The sequence below is a fragment of the Etheostoma spectabile genome, chromosome 9, assembly GCF_008692095.1.
Source record: "Etheostoma spectabile isolate EspeVRDwgs_2016 chromosome 9, UIUC_Espe_1.0, whole genome shotgun sequence".
In the NCBI taxonomy this organism is placed as follows: Eukaryota; Metazoa; Chordata; class Actinopteri; order Perciformes; family Percidae; genus Etheostoma; species Etheostoma spectabile.
The window spans coordinates 36,722,970-36,743,719 of record NC_045741.1 but is presented as its reverse complement, the minus strand read 5'-3'; the positions used below and the strand labels follow the sequence as shown (position 1 = coordinate 36,743,719).

General features: G+C 39.4%; 2 protein-coding genes and 1 non-coding gene across 5 annotated transcripts; all 3 read left to right on the top strand.

Moving 5' to 3' along the window:
• The first annotated feature begins 4,041 nt into the window (after positions 1-4,041).
• LOC116695456 (elongation factor 2) lies at positions 4,042-11,044 on the top strand. The gene is made up of 13 exons (XM_032525719.1): positions 4,042-4,239; positions 5,274-5,488; positions 5,792-5,973; positions 6,379-6,590; positions 7,039-7,217; positions 7,682-7,787; positions 8,096-8,348; positions 8,536-8,731; positions 8,836-9,202; positions 9,286-9,639; positions 9,797-9,979; positions 10,177-10,309; positions 10,692-11,044. The coding sequence occupies exons 1-13, from the start codon at positions 4,237-4,239 to the stop codon at positions 10,883-10,885; spliced, it is 2,577 nt and encodes an 858-aa protein (XP_032381610.1). The 5' UTR covers positions 4,042-4,236; the 3' UTR covers positions 10,886-11,044.
• Positions 7,940-8,008, top strand: LOC116696303 (small nucleolar RNA SNORD37). The gene has a single exon (XR_004333685.1). It is a non-coding gene; the product is annotated as a small nucleolar RNA SNORD37 (small nucleolar RNA).
• A 3,386-nt stretch (positions 11,045-14,430) lies between the features above and the next one.
• hmg20b (high mobility group 20B) lies at positions 14,431-19,926 on the top strand. 3 transcript variants are annotated; one of them, XM_032526581.1, is made up of 9 exons: positions 14,431-14,493; positions 14,811-14,964; positions 15,844-16,044; positions 16,862-16,982; positions 17,110-17,159; positions 18,159-18,225; positions 18,439-18,654; positions 18,972-19,104; positions 19,259-19,926. In XM_032526581.1, exons 2-9 carry the CDS (start codon positions 14,884-14,886, stop codon positions 19,269-19,271), a joined length of 882 nt encoding a protein of 293 aa, XP_032382472.1. In that variant the 5' UTR covers positions 14,431-14,493; positions 14,811-14,883; the 3' UTR covers positions 19,272-19,926. The 3 variants fall into 3 exon arrangements, with proteins under 3 accessions (XP_032382472.1, XP_032382470.1, XP_032382471.1); XM_032526579.1 differs by having other exon boundaries at positions 14,432-14,493; positions 17,107-17,159; XM_032526580.1 differs by lacking the exon at positions 14,431-14,493 and adding an exon at positions 14,500-14,649 and having other exon boundaries at positions 17,107-17,159.
• The last annotated feature ends 824 nt before the right edge of the window (positions 19,927-20,750 follow it).

The following is a 20,750-nucleotide window of genomic DNA, read 5'->3' as shown; positions in this document are numbered from 1 at the left end:
AGCTGGAGTTTCTGGAAGTGAAGCTACAGCACCATCTGCTGGAGGGAGAAAAATAATCAGGCAAGATGATGTGAAAAATCCGACAATACAGAGGAAACCGGAGCACAGTGTTAAGTAACCCCTCGTAAATGAGTTGAATTATCTCAAGGGGTTATCCTACTAATAAATACCTGAAATACAACACAACACTAAGAATGCAACAATCTTTTGATGGTTGAAAATATGCTGTTCTTGGTATTTTTTATCATCAGCATATTCTGAAAAAAATGGTACACTGCCCACTTCTAAGAATGACAAGACATGGCAAATGTGGGCCAACGTTTTATTTTGAAATGCTACATCTCTTAGTTATAATTTTATTCAAATAATAATTTGATGTAGTTACTGGACACACCTTCTCAGTCACTGTGTTTTCTTTATTTTCATGACTATTTAAATTGTAGATTATCACTGAAGGCATCAAAACTATGAATGAACACATGTGGAATTATGTACTTAACAAAAAAAGTGTGAAATAACTGAAAACATGTCTTATATTCTAGTACCAGATGAATACCACACAAAGTTCTTGCAACAGACACATCTCTAGTACAAGAGAGGAGAGGAGACTGTGCGAATCAGGCCTTCATGGTCAAATAGCAGCTAGGAAACCACTGCTAAGGAGAGGCAACAAGCAGAAGAGATTTGTTTGGGCCAAGAAACACAAGGAATGGACATTAGACCAGTGGAAATCTGTGCTTTGGTCTGATGAGTCCAAGTTTGAGATCTTTGGTTCCAACTGCTGGGTCTTTGTGTGATGGAGAAAAGATGACTGGATGTATTCTACATGCCTGGTTCCCACTGTGAAGCATAGAGGAAGAGGTGTGATGGTGTGGGGGTGCTTTGCTGGTGACACTGTTAGGGTTTGCGTTTAATTGGACCATCATTTATTTTTCAACAGGAAAATTAGTTTCTTCAAAGAAGCTACCCTTTGCTTTTTTGATAGTGCTGCAAACCCTTTGTTGTTCTCTCAAAGAGCTTCATGAGGTAGTCACCTGACATGGTTTTCACTTCACAGGTGTGCCTTGTCAGGGTTATTTGGTGGACTTTCTTGCCTTATTAATGGAGTTGGGACGATCAGTTGTGTTGTGCAGAAGTCAGGTTGATACACAGATGACCACCCTATTGGACAACTGTTAGAATTCATATTATGGCAAGAACCAATCAGCTAAGTAAAGAGAAACAAGTATAGCCACCATTACTTTAAGTCAGTCCGGAAAAATGCAAAAACTTTGAATGTGTCCCCAAGTGCAGTCGCAAAACCCATCAAGCGCTACAACGAAACTGGCTCACATGAGTACATGTATTGTACGTAATCATTTCCCCAGTAAAGGAAGACCAAGAGGATGAGTTCATCTGAGTCACCAGCCTCAGAAATCGCAAGTTAACAGCAGCTCAGATTGAAGACCAGATGAATACCACACAAAGTTCTTGCAACAGACACATCTCTAGTACAAGAGAGGAGAGGAGACTGTGCAAATCAGGCCTTCATGGTCAAATAGCAGCTAGGAAACCACTGCTAAGGAGAGGCAACAAGCAGAAGAGATTTGTTTGGGCCAAGAAACACAAGGAATGGACATTAGACCAGTGGAAATCTGTGCTTTGGTCTGATGAGTCCAAGTTTGAGATCTTTGGTTCCAACTGCTGTGTCTTTGTGTGATGGAGAAAAGATGACTGGATGTATTCTACATGCCTGGTTCCCACTGTGAAGCATAGAGGAAGAGGTGTGATGGTGTGGGGGTGCTTTGCTGGTGACACTGTTAGGGTTTGCGTTTAATTGGACCATCATTTATTTTTCAACAGGAAAATTACCCTAAAATCACCTCCAGGCTGTGTGAGGGCTATTTGACCAAGAAGGAGAGTGATGGAGTGTCACCGTCCACAGTCACCGGACCTGAACCCAATCGAGATGGTTTGGGGAGAGCTAAACCGCAGAGTGAAGGCAAAAGGGCCAACAAGTGCCGAGCATCTATGGAAACTCCTTCAAGACTGTTGGGAATCCATTTCAGGCGACGACTTCCTGAAGCTCATCAAGAGAATGTGAAGAGTGTGCAAAGCAGTATTCAGAGCCAGGCGTGTCTACTTTGAAGAAAGTAGAATATAAGACATGTTTTCAGTTATTTCACACTTTTTTGTTAAATACATAATTTCACATGTGTTCATTCATAGTTTTGATGCCTTCATTGATAATCTACAAGTTAAATAGTTATGAAATTAAAGGAAACGCATTGAATGAGAAGGAGTGTCCAAACTTTTGACCTGTATTGTACGTAATCATTTCATTTTTGTTTGCTGTTTTCTCCAGAAATGTCAAAGTACAGGGACTAGCAGGTGCAAGAGAAGATTACTTTTTACAAGCATGTAATCCCGACATGTTTTATTTATTGCATTGCACCAGAACTGTATTAGGATTTAGGCCAAAAACAAGTCCGTTTTTTTTTTCTTAATCTTTAAATGCTGCCATCACTTGTCAACATTCTGAAGGGGTTGAAGCAGAACTTTCAGAACTTTTACCTAATTAAATAAATATTAGAATCAAAATATACTCATTGAAGTACCAAAAGTAACACGAAGTAGGCTACTCATTGTGCAGAATGATGTATTCTAATAGTAATACACTTTATATTGGATTATAATGACTGATGCATTCATGTGTAAGCATCAGTTTAATGTTGCAGCTTGTAAAGGTGGGGCCAATTTCTGTTACTTTATACACTGTTGGTAGCTTAATCTATGAGAATGCATAAGGATTTATGTGCTGATTATATTTCGGTAAATGGGCCAAAATAAATCTAAAAGGTAACTAGTAACTAAAGTACATTATTTTCCTCTCAGTGGAGTAGAGGCATGGGTATAATAACATAAATACTCAAGTAAAGTAGGCCTACACTTTAAAAAATGTAATTAAGTACAGTACATTCTGGCTCTCCTTTAATAACTCAAAGAGTTCTGTGTATGGCATTAATGGTGTGCAGATTAGAATCACTCAAAATAAAATGTAACATTTATCAATTTTACACATTTAACGCTGAGACTTGATTACTGTCAATAAATTGAGAAAACAGATCTTATAATAAGTGAAAGTGATCTACATTTTAAACTGGATCATGAGGCATGCGGAAGGCCACCAACACCTGATGATCTGACAAATTGATAAAAGAAAGAGATTTGGCATTAGTTTTATGGGTAATTGTCATGTCATGGTTCTTCCTTCGTCTTTTACTCATGTATTTAGTTTTCAATAAATAATCTAAACTAATTTAAGATACTTGTTTTTGCCATTTTATCACACTGCTCTATGACTCTCTTCATAGGTGATGATAAGGGTAATTAAAAATAAGGCTTGAAAGGCCACTGTGTTGCTCTGTGTTGCCACTCACTAAGTTATATAAATCACATAAAGATGTCTCAATGTACAAACAATATGGGTATGATAATATAGGATGTGAAGAATGCCACAATGTGAAGCATACAGTACTGGTCTTTTCTTTGCTGATATACTTTTATTTTCCATGACAGATATGTGGAATTTCAGAGTTAAATTATTTTTCATTGTTTTTGTTTATATTTTCAATGATAGGTCAAATGAGAAACAGTTGTGTCACATATTTAATTTCTAACATACTACTTGAATAATTCAAAAGAGGTAAGAACATTACATTATCTGCTGTGCAAATTTAAAACAGATAATTTATTTAATTCGAGCATTATAAATTGTGGTAAAAGCCTCATACTCAAAGGAGACTTAGTCCCTGGTTTCTGAAAGAGCCATTCATTCTCTTCCGTAGTGGAGAAAATGGTTAATGTGTCATGTTACAAAAGCTCTTCTTGATCTGTTAATTATATTTTTGATGTAGGCTACAATTAATAAACTACACATTTTAAAAGGTATTTCAGACATAATTAGTGAGGAAATCATTAAACTATTTGCAGAATTCATAATCGACTTTGTCGACAAGTAAACTTGCGTTTGTGGACTGGACTGTGCTGCAGTGCAGTGCAGGCAAGCAGCAGCGTGTCACATGGTCTTGAGCGTAATAATGGGACGTGATCACGCACGGGCCTTTTACGCACGTCGTATAAATACTTGTTTTCTGACGTCAGCGGTCTCTTCCCTGCCTATGACCTCGTGAGGTGGGCAGCGTAAAATTTCCTGTGTCTTTTCGCCAGTAAGCGGATCCAAAACCATCCGTCAAAATGGTAAGATTGTAATATGTTTCGGAGTTATTAATGAACCACCAGACACTCAAGGTGTCCTCAATGTTAATATTAATATTCGTATGGACATATTTTGAATGATACGTGTACTTGCATGTAAATTCTTTGGCTTGTGCTTTGATCAAAATGGCAGCCATTCTGTCACCGGTACCGCTAACCCTACTGAGCCACTGAGACTAGAAAAACACTTCTGAATTGTTTACTAATTTGTTTGCTTAGTTGCCATTTAAGTTAGCTAAAGCATTCATATGTTTTGTGCCAGCCGACTTTTTCCTAAAGGTTTAAATGTCATGACATTAAGTCACATTAAGTGACGCTCTGGTCTTGCGTTGGCTAACATTAACTTTTACAGCGGTGGCTATTTGCTCATTAAACCGGAACATGCAGTTAATACCCATTTTAAAAGAATAAAAGAATGGTAGCTGCATGCCACGGAGTAGTTTAAAACCTGTTGTATGTGGTGGGGTTATCGCCTTGTTATGCAGTTATAACCGGCTGAGGGAATATGCCGGCATTTTGCGTTTGCCGGCCCAGCCTGCTAGCTAGTTTAGCTGTCAAGCTAATTTTAGCATATAGCACAGTGTCAATGTCTGTACACGTGGCCTATTCGTGCCGACATATGACTGTTGCGTGGTTTAATCTACTTTTTTTTAACTACTCAGTGTTATTTTAAATTTAGTCAACATGGTATTGTCTTGGAGTGGACATTGACGAACACAGACATGGGGTTGTGTTTAAAATGGGTCTAAATAAAGAACAGCAACGTCATAGCTGTAATTATGGCGGATAACGCCCTGGTTGGAAGCAACCGTTTTCAATATGCTGTGGATACAGTTAGGTTTGGAAATTGGTTGCAAGTAACTTTAGCTAGTGCATTTTAAGCAATGTTCTTGTCAATTCTGCAATATGTGCCAAACATACAGAGCAATTGAAAATACATTTCTCTCCGACCCATTTGTACACTTGTTTCACCTTTTTTTTGTGGTGATGGGCTTAATCTAATTTTTCACCCTCAGGTGAACTTTACCGTCGACCAAATCCGTGCCATCATGGACAAGAAGGCAAACATCCGTAACATGTCTGTGATTGCACATGTTGACCACGGGAAGTCCACTCTGACAGACTCGCTTGTGTCAAAGGCTGGCATCATCGCCTCAGCTCGTGCTGGAGAGACCCGTTTCACTGACACTCGCAAAGATGAGCAGGAACGTTGCATCACCATCAAGTCAACGTAAGTATAATTTATACTCTTACTGCACTCTTACGCTGCCTCATTGCTACTTTTGCATTATAAATAGGTGTATCCATCCTTGGCGGCCTCATTGCAGCAATACTTTCAACCAGTCGAAACACATTTTTTTGAGAATTGTGTCGTAGGGAAATAAGTTCTTCGATCAGCAGTTTGATCAGACTGTTTAAAGAGCATCACTGGATTTGGTAGGAGCCAAAAAGTGGCTGAAAAGTGTTACTGAATCAATAAGTTTAGTGACTTGAATTGTGACATAACCGCTTAACTACTTGTCCTGACTTGCAGTGCCATCTCCCTATTCTACGAGCTGGCTGAAAATGACTTGGAGTTCATTAAGCAGGCTAAGGATGGCTCTGGCTTCTTGATCAACCTGATTGACTCACCAGGACATGTTGACTTCTCCTCTGAAGTGACTGCTGCTCTCCGTGTCACTGATGGAGCCCTGGTTGTAGTGGACTGTGTGTCTGGTAAGGACAAAGATTCTGTTTTTTTTTGTCCGTCAGCAAAATAACCCACATGTGGACACAGTGCAAAGAAAATGAAACAAATGTTTGCATTGTCATATCATAAAAGATTTCATCAGTCAAAATTATGTAAAAGTTGGTCAATTTTGTATAACTACAAAATATGTTTGCATCTTTGCCCAGAGGCATTTTGTGTATAATTGTCTTGACAGGAATCCCAAGTGAAAGTTTTCTTCCACGGGAAGTTTATTAAACATTGAAGTGTATGTGCCTCAGAAAAACTTCTGAAGTGCTGATTAGCTATGTAAATAAGTTTCATACTATGTTGATGATGGTGCTGCTTCTTATGTGAATTGACTCACAACTTTGACTGTTGTAGTTAATTTGTCTTTTTTGTGTCCCTGCCAGGTGTTTGTGTACAAACTGAGACAGTGCTCCGTCAGGCCATTTGTGAGCGTATCAAGCCAGTCCTGATGATGAACAAGATGGACCGTGCCTTGCTAGAGTTGCAACTTGAAGCTGAAGACCTTTACCAGACTTTCCAGCGTATTGTTGAGTCAGTCAATGTCATCATCTCCACTTATGGAGAAGATGAACATGGACCTATGGGCAACCTCATGGTGAGTTGCTGTCTGAACCTTTTTATCTTGAATGCGGCATACTGTGTCTATCCTATACTGAGATCAATGGTGTAAACTTCTGTTCAGTGCATTTTTAAACAAAAAGGTCATGATCAATTAACCCAAATTTCCCAGTTCATGGACTGTACCACTCTGAAACAACCATTTTCTCTAACAAAAAAATCAGATTCTTGTGACTTGGAGGTTTTGAAATTTAAAAGATAATTAGTTAAAAAAATACAGATTGTTGGACTGGTTTACTTAATCAGTCTTTACACTTTTCTCTGGGCCAGTCAATATCAGTTGAACATTTTTTTAGAGGATCCAGCTCCTAAACACACAAGTATTGTCTCGTTAGTCTTGAGTCTAAAGTAAAATTGGCATTGCTAAATAAAACAATATTTTAAAATGTACTAATGTCCTGATGTGGTGGTGTCAACTCTCTAAGGTCGACCCAACTATTGGTACCGTTGGCTTTGGCTCTGGACTCCATGGCTGGGCTTTCACACTGAAGCAGTTTGCTGAGATGTATGCAGCCAAGTTTGCTGCCAAGGGCAACACTCAGATGACCTCAGCTGAGCACTGCAAGAAGGTAGAAGACATGATGAAGAAGCTGTGGGGTGATAGGTGAGTCTCTAATACAGTGTGATTAATACCAAACAGTTTTGTACAGGACGTTGGGTATTAAAGATTGGTTCAGTACGCCCTGTTACTCAAAATGTCAAAAAGTCTCTTTGTCTACAACTAAAGAAATGTACTATTGTAGATTTTTTTTATCTTCATTTTTCAAGGTGTTTTTTGTCTGCCACTGTTATTGGTGCTTCTGCCTGTCTAGTCCAAGGCAATCTGTTTCTTTATCTCGATGAGTTTTAATCCTGTTTAAATCTCAAGATGGTGTATAACTGACATTTGTTTTTTTCTTAGTAACAAAATGTAAGTATTTGTTTAAATAGTGTGGCCAATAAGCCTTATTGCCACTGTTTATAGTTAATGGGGGGGAAAAATATTTTCTGCACTTTTGTATTCCTTGTTGTCTTACCCTAAAGCTGAGGTAGATACAGTAAATATCCACACCTTATGTATTACTTAAGGTACTTTGATGCGGCCACTGGAAAGTTCTTAAAGACTCCTAATGGGCCTGATGGCAGCAAACTCCCCCGCACCTTTGTTGCTCTTATCCTGGATCCAATCTTCAAGGTAACATGACTTTGATTTATTTAAATACTGTTGTGGTGCAGTTACAAAGCAGGCCTATTTGTTAAATGCAGAGTTGTTTAAATGAATACATATTGCAATCGGATAATTCTGTATCTGTAAACCTTGAGCAAAATAAATGCGTTGGTGTGCCTGCAAATGATGATTAAAAAAATTCTTCACTTTGACCTGAGTAACTAGTGATGATAACCTTTACTCTGAGCAAGGCACAGAAATAGTAGTTTTCTTAACATTCTTGGCTTAATCATGTTTTATTGCAGTCTACTAATTCAAATTAATTTCCTTTTTAGGTGTTTGATGCAATCATGAACTTTAAGAAGGAGGAAACTGCCAAACTGATCCAGAAGCTGGAAATCAAGTTGGATACCGAAGACAAGGAAAAGGAGGGTAAGCCTCTCCTGAAGGCTGTGATGCGCCGCTGGCTGCCTGCTGGAGAAGCCCTTCTGCAAATGATCACCATCCACCTGCCTTCCCCTGTCACTGCCCAGAGGTACCGTTGCGAACTCCTCTATGAAGGACCTGGAGATGATGAGGCTGCCATGGGTATGATCATTTTAATTTTGCTCATGCACTGGAATAAAACGTTACCATCTGCAACATGCATGATTTCAGTAGTTGCTAATGTCTAAGACTTGGACAGTAAGCTAAATGTGGCTTGTTTGTAGTAAGCTAGATGTGGCTTGTTTGTAGTAGTTCTTGGAATTGAACTTCTGCTTATTTTTGAAAACAGGTATCAAGAACTGTGACTCCAAGGCACCTTTGATGGTGTACATCTCAAAGATGGTCCCCACCAACGACAAGGGTCGCTTCTATGCATTTGGTCGTGTGTTCTCTGGGTCTGTCTCAACTGGCCTGAAAGTACGTATTATGGGACCAAACTATGTCCCTGGAAAGAAGGACGACCTTTACTTGAAGCCGATTCAGAGGTTGGTTTTTCAGCATCTGTTGATCTGTGGTTATTTATTGATATAAATTATTTGAAGTAAATTCAGATGTGACCAATATCTGATGTTTCATTGCTCTCTGCCAGGACTATTTTGATGATGGGTCGTTACGTTGAGCCCATTGAGGATGTACCATGTGGTAACATTGTGGGTCTTGTTGGTGTGGACCAGTTCCTTGTCAAGACTGGAACCATCACCACCTTCGAGCAGGCGCACAACATGAAAGTGATGAAGTTCAGTGTCAGTCCTGTGGTGAGAGTTGCTGTGGAGGTCAAAAACCCTGCCGACTTGCCCAAGTTGGTAGAGGGTTTGAAGCGTCTGTCCAAGTCCGATCCTATGGTGCAGTGCATCATTGAGGAGTCTGGCGAGCATATCGTTGCTGGAGCTGGAGAGCTACATCTGGAGATTTGTCTGAAGGATCTGGAGGAGGATCATGCTTGTGTTCCACTCAAGGTAACAAAAACAAATGGTAAAATATTGTTTTTGTCCCTAGAGGTGAAAGTTCTGCATTGAAACTTTTTATTTCTCTTTTTTAGAAATCTGATCCAGTGGTGTCCTACAGGGAGACAGTCAGTGCAGAATCAAGTGTTATGTGTCTGTCAAAGTCCCCAAACAAGCACAACCGTCTGTTCATGAAGGCCTGCCCCTTCCCAGATGGCCTGGCAGAGGACATTGAGAAGGGTGATGTTGCTCCTCGTCAGGAGATGAAGGCACGTGCCCGCTACCTCAATGAAAAGTATGAATGGGATGTCGGTGAGTCCAGAAAGATCTGGTGCTTCGGACCTGATGGAACTGGCCCCAACCTTTTGATGGATGTTACCAAGGGAGTGCAGTACCTGAATGAGATCAAGGATAGTGTTGTCGCTGGCTTCCAGTGGGCAGTCAAGGAGGTACGGGGGCCAAGTGGGCAAGAATTCATTTTTTTATAACACTTAGCTAAAAGTTTTGATATAATCTTTTGTCAGGTTACTTGTGTGCAAGTAATTGTGTACTTTTTCTGGATATACTTTTTCAAAACTTTAATTGGTGTCTCAATGTTGTCCCCAGGGTGTGCTCTGTGAAGAGAACATGCGTGCCATTCGCTTCAACGTCCATGATGTGACCCTCCATACAGATGCTATTCACCGTGGTGGTGGTCAAATTATTCCCACAGCTCGCAGAGCTCTGTATGCATGCGAGCTCACTGCCCAGCCCAGAATGATGGAGCCTGTCTACCTTGTGGAGATCCAGGTAAGGGCCAATGTCGATGTACTGTATTTTGTTTCTTCTAGTTACCGAATTTATCTAGGTTAAATTACAAAGGCTTTACTTGTCACATATTGACATGTATTTAATAGATTTGTTGTATTCCATAGTTCACTTGCCTTGTCATTTCACAAATATGGGGTTTAGGTTGTACCACTTAAAATCTCCTGTCCACTTTGCAGTGTCCTGAGGTTGCAATGGGTGGAATCTACGGTGTGTTGAACAGGAGGCGTGGTCACGTGTTTGAGGAGGTTGCTGTCATGGGAACACCCATGCGTGTTACCAAGGCTTACTTGCCTGTTATGGAATCATTTGGTAAGTTCTCTTAACATGGGCTGGTGAGCAGCAAAGCTATAACATTACTTCTCAAGCCTGTGTTTTGAACAATTTGTATTTTGTCTTAGGCAGATGATATCAGACTTTATAAACTCTCAGCACAAATGGATAGATAGGGCCAGTCATGCACATGCTTTACATTCGTGGTAACCTAATCTTTAGTGCCATACAGACCTATAGTAGGTAGTTCATAGCTACCATGTGAAATTAAAAGCCCTGAGCTATTGACAAGTGGGTAAAAACATGTTCACTACCACATTTTTGACTGCTGCACTAACACTCGTTGCAACCCTTTTTTAGTGATAATGTAAAAGGTTTGGCAGGAAAGTGTCAAAGCATACTCTGCTCTGTCTATTCCCAGGTTTCACAGCTGACCTTCGTTCCCACACTGGTGGCCAGGCCTTCCCACAGTGTGTGTTTGACCATTGGCAGATCCTCCCAGGAGACCCATTAGACCCCGCAAGCAAGCCTGGTATTGTTGTCACGGAGACACGCAAACGCAAGGGTCTTAAGGAAGGTGTCCCAGAATTGGAGAACTACCTGGACAAATTGTAATCGCCTTGACCCATCTTGCCTCATTCCTCGCTTCCCAACAAATTGAAGTCTACATTGTGGAAATGTACAGAACACAGTGAGCACTAATGTTTGCCAAAAGGATTGATCATAATTAATAAACTACAAAAATCGTAAACAATAAAATGACATAAAAACTCATGGTTATGGCTTTTTTTTAATCTTGCTGTTTAACTTAAGCAGAACTGGTGAGTCTCTGGTTACAATTTAAGAGAATAAAGGGTTAAGGGGTTCAATATAGGTTTTATGTAAATTGGCAATTTGAGGCAACATTTCAGAGCAAACCTTTGTTTCACTTTTAAACCAGTCTCAGAACAAATGTGCCTCTGAAGTAACTGCCAAAATATTCAGTTAAATCATTTAACCCACACAACTACCAAATATTACATACATTTCCAAATTACCTGCTGTACAGTCTCTCTCTTGAGCTGCACGACTTATCGATATTAACATGTTATTTCAGTTAGATTTGCTATAGTGCGTCATAATACAATAACAAGCTTTTATGATTTAATGTGTCTTTATTTTGCAATAGCTCTTTTTTTCCTCACTGTTAATGACATATGAATCAGAGCAACTAAACCAAGAACCTCTTGCTTTCAGCTATTTTGGTAATGCAATCACACACTTACATGTAGGCACTCAAGTCCCTGCGAAGATGTAGATATCACTACACTAAAATTACAATGAAATAAATGGAAGCCTGAAATAAAAGATTTAAGCTGTTATGGCTGTTAGCTAAAATGTTACGATTTTGTCCATAGGGGTCTTGGTGTCTGTATTAGGATTTTTTTATTTCTAGGAACTGAGATTGAACTTTCACAATTTTAGGAAAAACTTGCAACCTTAATTATTATCGCGTCTTACCTTATTGAGAATTTTACAGGTAAAAACAGCCTGCAGCACAGCCGTTTAACTTATGTTTAATTTTTTGTTTCAAATGTTATATATATATAATCTCAGCAGCTTGAAAATACTAACATGTAGTCTGAATGGCTCACATTTCACTCACTATTTCATACGTGTGTTGTCTGACAAACAGAACAATGTGTGAATGAGAACTTTATTGCAAATTCGGTTGTATTAAAATACTGAATGTTAACACAGAAGGAAACCTGTAGGACTGCCACTAGACGTCAAAAGTAGTTGGTAACTAAGGGTTTGTAGCCTGTTCTCATCCCAATAGTCTTCCTCAGCGTCTCAGGTCAATGCATAAGTCTGACAGACCTACCTTTACGCACATTAAATACCCACCGTGATGTTTATGGTGGGTGCTAACTTTTCCATGCAGAACCTACAGCTGTACCAATAAAGCAAGTCAAATATTGAAGTGTCAGCTAGGAGCAACATTTTCAACAAATGTTTCTTATACCATGGCAACCGGATTTGCTCTGATTCGCCAGATGTGCATTATTTGCAGTTAACAGGCTGATGGAGCACTTGTTTTCCAAGATAAAGCTTATTAAAATAATTTTCATCACTTGTATGTGATGATGGTTTGTTGGGTGTAATCCACTCTTGAATTTATTTTTAAATGTAACATCACACAAAAAGCAAATTAAATGCCACAACAAACGTCAAGTCCCTTATTTCCATCTTGGTATTTTAAAGATGCAGGCGTCCAGATGATTGGTCAGAGGCCTAGAATTAGTAGGTTACTTGTAGATTAACAGAATTGTTAGATTATGTTTATTTTAGACAAATTTTGTTGCAAAATAAAAAAATTGAATCGGTGGGTGAGACTTTTGTGGTCATGTATTTGAGGGTTTATACAATATCTGCCCGTCAAAAGTATTTGATAGCGAACAACCAGTCATGTTTTATTCAGATCAATTAATATTATTTCAGAGGCTCTCTACAAATTAACTTGTATTTATATCAGCTTAATTGTCTTCCTCTACTGAGACGATAAAATGCAGTTAAGTATCTAACCAGAAGTGCGAAAAGCAGAAAAAATACAATCATGTACACAATAACAGAATATGAAATAAAGAGTAAGGGGTATAAATTCACTACATATATAGCCTACAGACAGTATTATCAGTATAAACACGGTGACATAATGATCAGTGCAGATGTAGTATAATACAATCTGTGCAATTAATTACAAGTAATGCTAACACTAGACGTAAAACATTCAAAAATCACACGATGAAATAAGATAGTGTCAACGACTATCAGCTCCAGGGCGTCAAACCTCTCTGGGGAGAGGTTCTAAAACCTCACGACATAAAAGACAAGTTTCTAAAGGGGCGTGGCTCTGGACATAAATGAACACAAATCAGCACCCGTTAGGCCAATCATCACAAAACTCACAGGGTGTGTTCAGATCAGATATACCCAGACAGTTGTGTAAATATACACCGCTAGGGGGCGCTACAAGCGCAAGATAGGTGAGTGGCGTTACACATATTTTACTATAAATCACATATTCATTGTCGAATCAACACAAATATCTCAGGATATGTCCTCATAAGTATCTGAACCTCGCCCTAAAAGGGTCATTCAAATTGAACACCAGGGGGCGCTATAAACGCAAACAAACTGCAATGTAGCGCAAATCAGGCTATAAATGACTAAATGTTTGTCCAATCAGGACTACACTTCCAGGAAATGTGTACACAATGACCACACGTACACTGCAAGTCTCATTCAAGTTAACCACTAGGGGGCGCTTTAAATGCACAATAACTGGACGTGGAATGACGCAAATCAAGATTTGAGCTCGGAATCGTAGCGTGCGGTTTTATAAGAAATTGTTTTTGTGTCGGTCCTCTTCTTTTCTCAAATTGCCGTGAGCTGGACTGAGCTACATATTACTCTGAATTAAAATAAATGTTTTTGACCAATCAGTTGTAGGCATTTTAAACAAAGTGCTCTGTTTGTCCAATCGTTCCAAAGCTTGCAGGATATGTTTCATAACGATGTTGGACCACATGTGTGAAATTACGTTGAAGTCGATATTGAGAAAAAAGGTTTGGACCTGCGAATCGCCGTTTGCGGCTATATTTAATATTTATTGTTTATTTCATAATAATGTTGAATAAGATTTGGTTTATGTATGCATCAACCACCAAGGCAAATTCATCGTGTATACCGTAACTTATTATGGCGATAAACTTGATTCTGAAGTGACCACTTCCGGTAAGGGATCTAAGTTTCATAATTAATGTCATTCTTATTATAAAAGCATACAACATAAAACATTCGCCATCTTACCTTAAAATATATATAAACACATGGGAACACTATAATATAAAATGATAGCGGATTTAAAATTACTTTAACATAGCAAAAAATATAAACTAAAAGAAAACCAATACACCTTTTTTCAGTACACAGAGTACGCCGTTTTGTGTTTTCTAGATTTGTATTCGTTTCAGGGATTCCAAAAATAGTTTTAAATCATTAGGGACGGTCAATAGTAAAATTAACGTCTTAACATTTACTCAAGTACTGTACTTAAATACAATTTCGAGGTACTTGTTATTCTAGGGGAACATCCAGCCAACCAATCGCGACTCTCCGTGCCAACCAATCAGATGGCACGCAGGCTTCTCTTCCTGTTTCGCCGAGGGACTCGTTATTAGGTGAGTTGAAGACGTTTATCTAGAAAAGTAGAAATAATTGTATAAAAATGCTATCGTCCGGAGTAACTAAACATTATTGTACGAGCAATATAAAATGTCGTTGTGAAGAGTAGCAGTTTGAACGAGCTTTTTAACTGGATATTGTCCGTTGTGTGTGTGAGTGTTTACGTAGCGTTAGCTTACGATATGTCTGTGTGGACAGTTAACGTTAGCCGCATTGAACTGCTAGCAGTGGCACCACTGCGAGGAAAATAATGCTGAAATGTACTGTTGTTTGCATCTTTTTTTAACCTCTTCTCCCGCGATATTCTGCACAGACTTCTTCCAACGGCATAACCCTAACGGATTAAGACCAATTTTCACAATTATATAGTCCATTGCACGGAGATCATGGGAGGGATCAAACAAGAGCAGAGTGATGCATCGCAGCACTCCAAACCATCCCATTCAGCAGATCAACCACAGGAGGAGGTGGGTACTGGTACATCTGTCCAGGGTCAACAAGCAGCTTTTGTAAACTCCCTAGTTGAAGGAATAAGGCTTTCAAGGGTTGCAAACAAATATTTAAATGACCATGTTGGTTGAGCTAGCTAGCTAAACCCTTTACACTCACTTCCCATTGTGTTAGGTAGCTAACAATGCTAATAAAACAACCCTGCAATAATCCTGACCTGGTAAAAGTCTGGACACATTCTGAGAAATGTATTAAATGTGTACAGAGTAGGTTGGCTGAGCATGTTCCGTGCTTTTTTATGACAATATCCTGTTAAGCAGAATAGTAGAAACATAAAAAGCAAGGACAGACGGTGTCAGTATATAAAACAGAAATGTAATACAATTCAACAGCACCACTAACTAGAACCTTCATAATGAACAAAAAATTAAAAATGGCATGTTTCTGAAAAGGGGTTGAACAAATACTTAACTGTATAACCTTAATGTGGTAGGATGTATTGCATGGTTGTTGTATTAGTGTATGTAGTAGAGGGTTAGAGTAGAATAATTATTAGAGTAAATTTTGAATAAAAAATGCCTCATATAATACTGGCTGCAGCTTCTCAAATGTGAATATTTGCTGCTCCCGTTAGCCTTCCATGATGGTAAATGAAATAGCTTTGGGTTTTAGACCTTTGGTTGGACAACACAATCAATCTATTGCCTATTTGTTGACATTTTACGGACCAAAAGATTAGTAGAAGAAGAAAATAATCTGCATAATAATTAATAAAAAAATAATTGTTAGTTGCAACCCTAGTGTGTTGGTAGTTGTCTACTGATCAAGAAGGTGTAGCATGGGTGGATGAGTGAGCAGCCCCTGGCTTCATGGAAATGGTGTTCCCCTCTTTGCAGCCAAAGAAGAGAGGCTGGCCGAAGGGAAAGAAAAGAAAGAAGGTGCTACCAAACGGTCCCAAGGCACCAGTAACAGGATATGTCCGCTTCCTGAACGAACGCCGGGAACATATGCGGGCCAGATACCCTGACTTACCTTTCCCTGAAATCACCAAGAGACTTGGATCAGAGTGGACACGATTAGCCCCGAATGACAAACAGGTATTTATCCACGTATTAATGTTACATATATTGTTTATCCTAGTATATTACGTGCAACACATTACTGTGAGTGCTGGGTATTTGTTGATGCTTTACTACTGAATTGGGCTTGTATTCACAATTGCACATAGAGCTGGGCAATATATCGATATTATATCGATATTGGGATATGAGACTAGATTTCATCTTAGATTTTGGATATCATAATGTTCTAATATTGCATAAGTGTTGGCTTTTGGATTTAAAGGCTGAATTACAGTAAAGTGCTGTCATTTTGTGAACTTACCAGACTGTTGTAACTGTTCTATTATTTGCCTTTACCCACTTAGTCATTATATACACATTACTGATAGTTAATTATCAAAAATCTCAGTGTGTGAATATTTAGTGAAAGCACCAATAGTCAAAACTACAATATCGTTGTGGTATTGATATTGAGGTATTTGGTCAAAGATATTGTTATATTTGATTTTCTCCATATCGCCCTGCCTTAATTGCACACACAAACCCCAGTCAAAAATAAAGTTGCATGTGTATTTGAGTTTTGTTGTAAGCAGCATCATCATCTGTCTTTTTTTACTTGATTTGATTTGATTTTTTAAAGATATTTCTCATCTGCTGTGTTTTTCAGCCGGCTGGTGGTGAAATGTGCATGCTGCCAAAACGTTTTATGATAAAATGTACTTCATGACAATTTCCAAGCAGAATGCTTTAAAAAAAACAATAAAAAGTTTTCAAATAATCAAGCTCCTGTTTGCTTGCCAGACTGAATTTTTTTCCTCAGTAAAGCAGCACGACATTATTTGTGCACTCACAGCGCTACCTGGATGAGGCGGAACGGGAGAAGATGCAGTATGCCCAGGAACTGAAGGAATATCATCAGACTGAGGCCTATCAGATCACCAGTGCTAAGATACAAGACAAGAGGATCAAGAAAGGTGACAACGGGGCTGTATTTATGTCAGAAATGTTATGTACACCACATCACAAGGGCAACCATTTGTTTTCATTACTCTGTGCCATGTCTCGCTGTAATATGCATGTACATTTTTTTTCTTTCAGAAGACACTCCATCGGTCATCATCAGTACTAGTTCAGAGTCATCTGTATCAAAGGTACATGAATCATACCGGGGCTTGACAGTAACGGTTGCCCTTAGCAACCCAATTGAGTCAATTGGCAACCGTTTTGTGGTCTTTGGCTGCTCTTTTTGGCACCCACCTGTTCAGTATTTGTGTTTTTTTTTATCTATAAAAAACAATCAAAACTAACAGAACTGAACAATTTACTTCAAAAGAGCTCAAAATTTTATTTGATTGTCTCCTTAAATTTCAAATGCTATGTTCGGGCGTAACACAACATTTCATCCATTGTGCGACCGCTTTACACACGATCTGGTTGGCTGTGAAAAGATACAGGCAACGCAATTTTCAGTTCACATTAATGGCGCACGTTAAAATCCAGTGCTAATGTGGCACTGGTGCCTGGTATGTACCATAACATACAAAACAGACCTACAGTAAAATCTTGAAATCTATCCTATTTGTTAAAAAGCAAGCAGCAGCATTTTGCTGCAAGTTGAAGTTGTGAGATGGAGGTTTGATTCAGACCAACATAAAGAGCATTACAGTATTGATCAATACCAGTGTAGTGAGATCCATGCTATAGTTCTCTCCAGTATGAACCGCTACGGTTTCATCAAAGAGCTTTCATCAAAGAGCTTCCATGTGGTCAAGTCCGGCCACAGCGCGGAGCAGGCACCCTTTGCTCCCCCTCCCCCTCTCGTCATTTGACGTTGTACCGTGACTCAACGGTCCCATGCAAACAAGCAAGCCGCCAGGCCCTGGCATCGACCTGCAGCCGTAAACTATGGTAATTTTGGTCACTATATCCACAAGGTTACATTTTCATACCGTTAATCCCTACTCCTAATATGGGCAGTTTAAAACGTATTGTCAATTTCAGCAATCGATAGCTGATGCCTGGTTGCCAAGCCGGCAACCACTTTAAACAGTTAGCGTTGAGCCCATGTCTTATTACTGTAGAGTCTGCAATGTCATTTTCGAATTCATTTCAAACTGCTAAGTTGTCTGTTTGCTGATTATGTCCTTTAGGCTTCTGACCTAACAAGCAGATTCGACATCCCTATCTTCACAGAGGAGTTCCTCGATCAGAACAAAGGTAACCGAGAAACTGAAAACAGGAAAGGATCATTCTGCTATATCACAAACCCATTTCCCATGACATGGGTACTAAAGCTAAGACAAATTGTGCCATACTTTGATAGCTAATAGGATATTTTAACGGTGTAAAGTTTGTTCCATCCAACATAGCATGTAAGACGCTATCTTGTGCTCTCATCAAATCCCGTTTTATTTCTCCTTGTGGTTTCAGCTCGAGAGGCTGAGCTGCGACGGCTTCGTAAGGCCAACATTGAGTTTGAGGAGCAGAATGCGGTGCTTCAGCGGCACATTAAGGACATGTACAATGCTAAAGAGCGCTTAGAGGCTGAGCTGGGGCTGGACGAGAAGCGTACCCACGCTCTTCACCAACATTTGCTGGCTATTAAACACACACTGGTCAACAGTCTGTCATCAGTCCCCCTGCCAGGTCAGTCAGTTGGCAAGCAATCAGCATCTAGTTAGACGAGAAATGCAAGAATGCAGATAGATGGGTATTAGACAAATCTCCTGCTATAATGTTATATTTTCATGGTAGATTCCTGTTGTTTAGTGCTATAGAATAAATACATTGCTAATGGTAGCATTGTCTAGCGACCACCAGTGCAACAGCAGTGAATATTCATTAGTACTCCTAAGAACCTCAAATCTCCTACGAATTGGATTGCCAGATCAGTGCTTAAATGCCATGATATTTCACCTTGAGAGGATGTGTGGGTTTCATTCTTCTGTGACTTTTCTGAACAGGTACAGGCGAGACAGCATCTCATGGGAACCTGGACTCATACCTAAGTCGCCTCAGTGGAGTGCTGGAGGGAAACCCTCTCAAGCATCGTGCACTGTTCACCCAGCTTTGTGAAGTCCTTTCTCATGTGGACAGGTAACTACTATGACGAGCCAATTGTTTTAGAAAACATTCATTACCTCAGGCCAACATGATTTTACATGTAATTTGTTTTGTAAGTCTCGAAAGCCATATTTATGTCTGAATCTCTTCTCTTTTTTTCTAACGGCATGCTTGAATTCATTGTCAGTGAGAAGTTATGAGGAGACTCCAGCTGGAGACGTTTTCATTCCTGCATCAGAGGGACACAGGACAGGCTTGGTGGTGTCAGGTCAAGTCAGTGCCATCCAACAGAGCATGTGGATTTCTCAAGGATGGTGAAGGCAAGGGTACAAACACGTCGAAACACCACACACACACACAGTCCATGTCTACATGCCTCTTCTTTATTATTATGTATATTCATACACATGAGTTTTTGTGAATGTAAATCTGTGTGGTGGGTGGTTACAGTTCAGGAATTTTCATTAAAGTGTATTATGTAATTTTATCCTTTTGAATTGCTATAATTAAGTCAAATTGGATTGACCCTAACCCTAGTGTGTAGTATCAGAAGTTCCCTGCAGGCCTGTGACCTGTCCAATAAGACAAGTCTAAATAATAGTTTACAATAAATGCCATTTAATGAATGGGGAATGTGTACACAGTGTTTATTTTGTTTTTTTTATAATGCATGAAAAACAAATAAAATTGGAAAAAATGACAATGAGATGTTGGGATTTATGTTTGAATTTACATTGATAATGGCAGGTTGTTGAATGGACAAGCAGTTCCACTTGTCAGAATATTATATATTTGTGAAGTTATTTGTATTTTCTGAAATATTCATTAAACCATACTGAAAATGTTTCCGACAAACGTGGAATGTGTGCAATTTTGCTTTTTTAACTTGTTGTGAGACATGTCTTCTTATTTAAATTTCCCCCTTCTCAACTTACAGTTAAATTACAAAACTAGAGACCATATTGCGATGGGATCACACCATGATGCCAAATCAGGCCAGGGGTGTAAAGTGGTGAGGTCCCTTCCCTAGTTCCTAACCCCCTACCTCCAGCACCCTTGCTCGGACAACACCCAGCTTCAAACTCATCCTTCATTTTGATCTCAACTACACACCTATAAAGTTTTTTGAAAGCATCATGCAGGGTTGCGATGCTATCACAGTGACAAGCTCTACCCACAGACATATAAACACCTGGCAAAGCAGTCAAATCTGCCTTTGTGGTGGTTCCCGTAACAGTAGGTGTCTCCAAAACCACATTTTGCTACGATCACACACACACACACACACACACACACACACACACACACTCACTTTACCAGAAGGTGAAAACAATACCAGCGCCTCTGTCATTGCTGGTAACAACTTGTTTTCCCCTCTTAAATATGCAAGGCTGGATACAACTAGAAGTAGTTGGCAAAATATGCCTTTTTGTGAGTTTGTAAAGATACAGCGGATGTTTTGTTCCTGCAGGGGGAGCTGTTAGCCCATACTGGGAAAAGTCTTGAATCTCGTCAAAGGGTATATCAGTTTGGTTGTTGATGTGTTTTTTTAACTGGCAGGGTGAAGGTGGTGTGGCATGTTGTCAATTATGGGGCACACTTAAAGACCGCTAAGTTTTAGGCCTTTATTTTCAGAGGACAGCTTAGACTTGAAAGGGGAGAGAGAGGGGGAATGACAT

Coding starts and splice junctions, on each gene's coding strand:
- LOC116695456 (XM_032525719.1), top strand. Junction 8,349..8,535: donor AGATGATGAGGCTGCCATGG/GTATGATCATTT, acceptor TTTTGAAAACAG/GTATCAAGAACTGTGACTCC. Junction 8,732..8,835: donor TACTTGAAGCCGATTCAGAG/GTTGGTTTTTCA, acceptor GCTCTCTGCCAG/GACTATTTTGATGATGGGTC.
- hmg20b (XM_032526579.1), top strand. CDS start 14,884: ATGGGAGGGATCAAACAAGAGCAGAGTGATGCATCGCAGCACTCCAAA. Junction 16,045..16,861: donor TAGCCCCGAATGACAAACAG/GTATTTATCCAC, acceptor GTGCACTCACAG/CGCTACCTGGATGAGGCGGA. Junction 18,655..18,971: donor GTCATCAGTCCCCCTGCCAG/GTCAGTCAGTTG, acceptor TTTTCTGAACAG/GTACAGGCGAGACAGCATCT.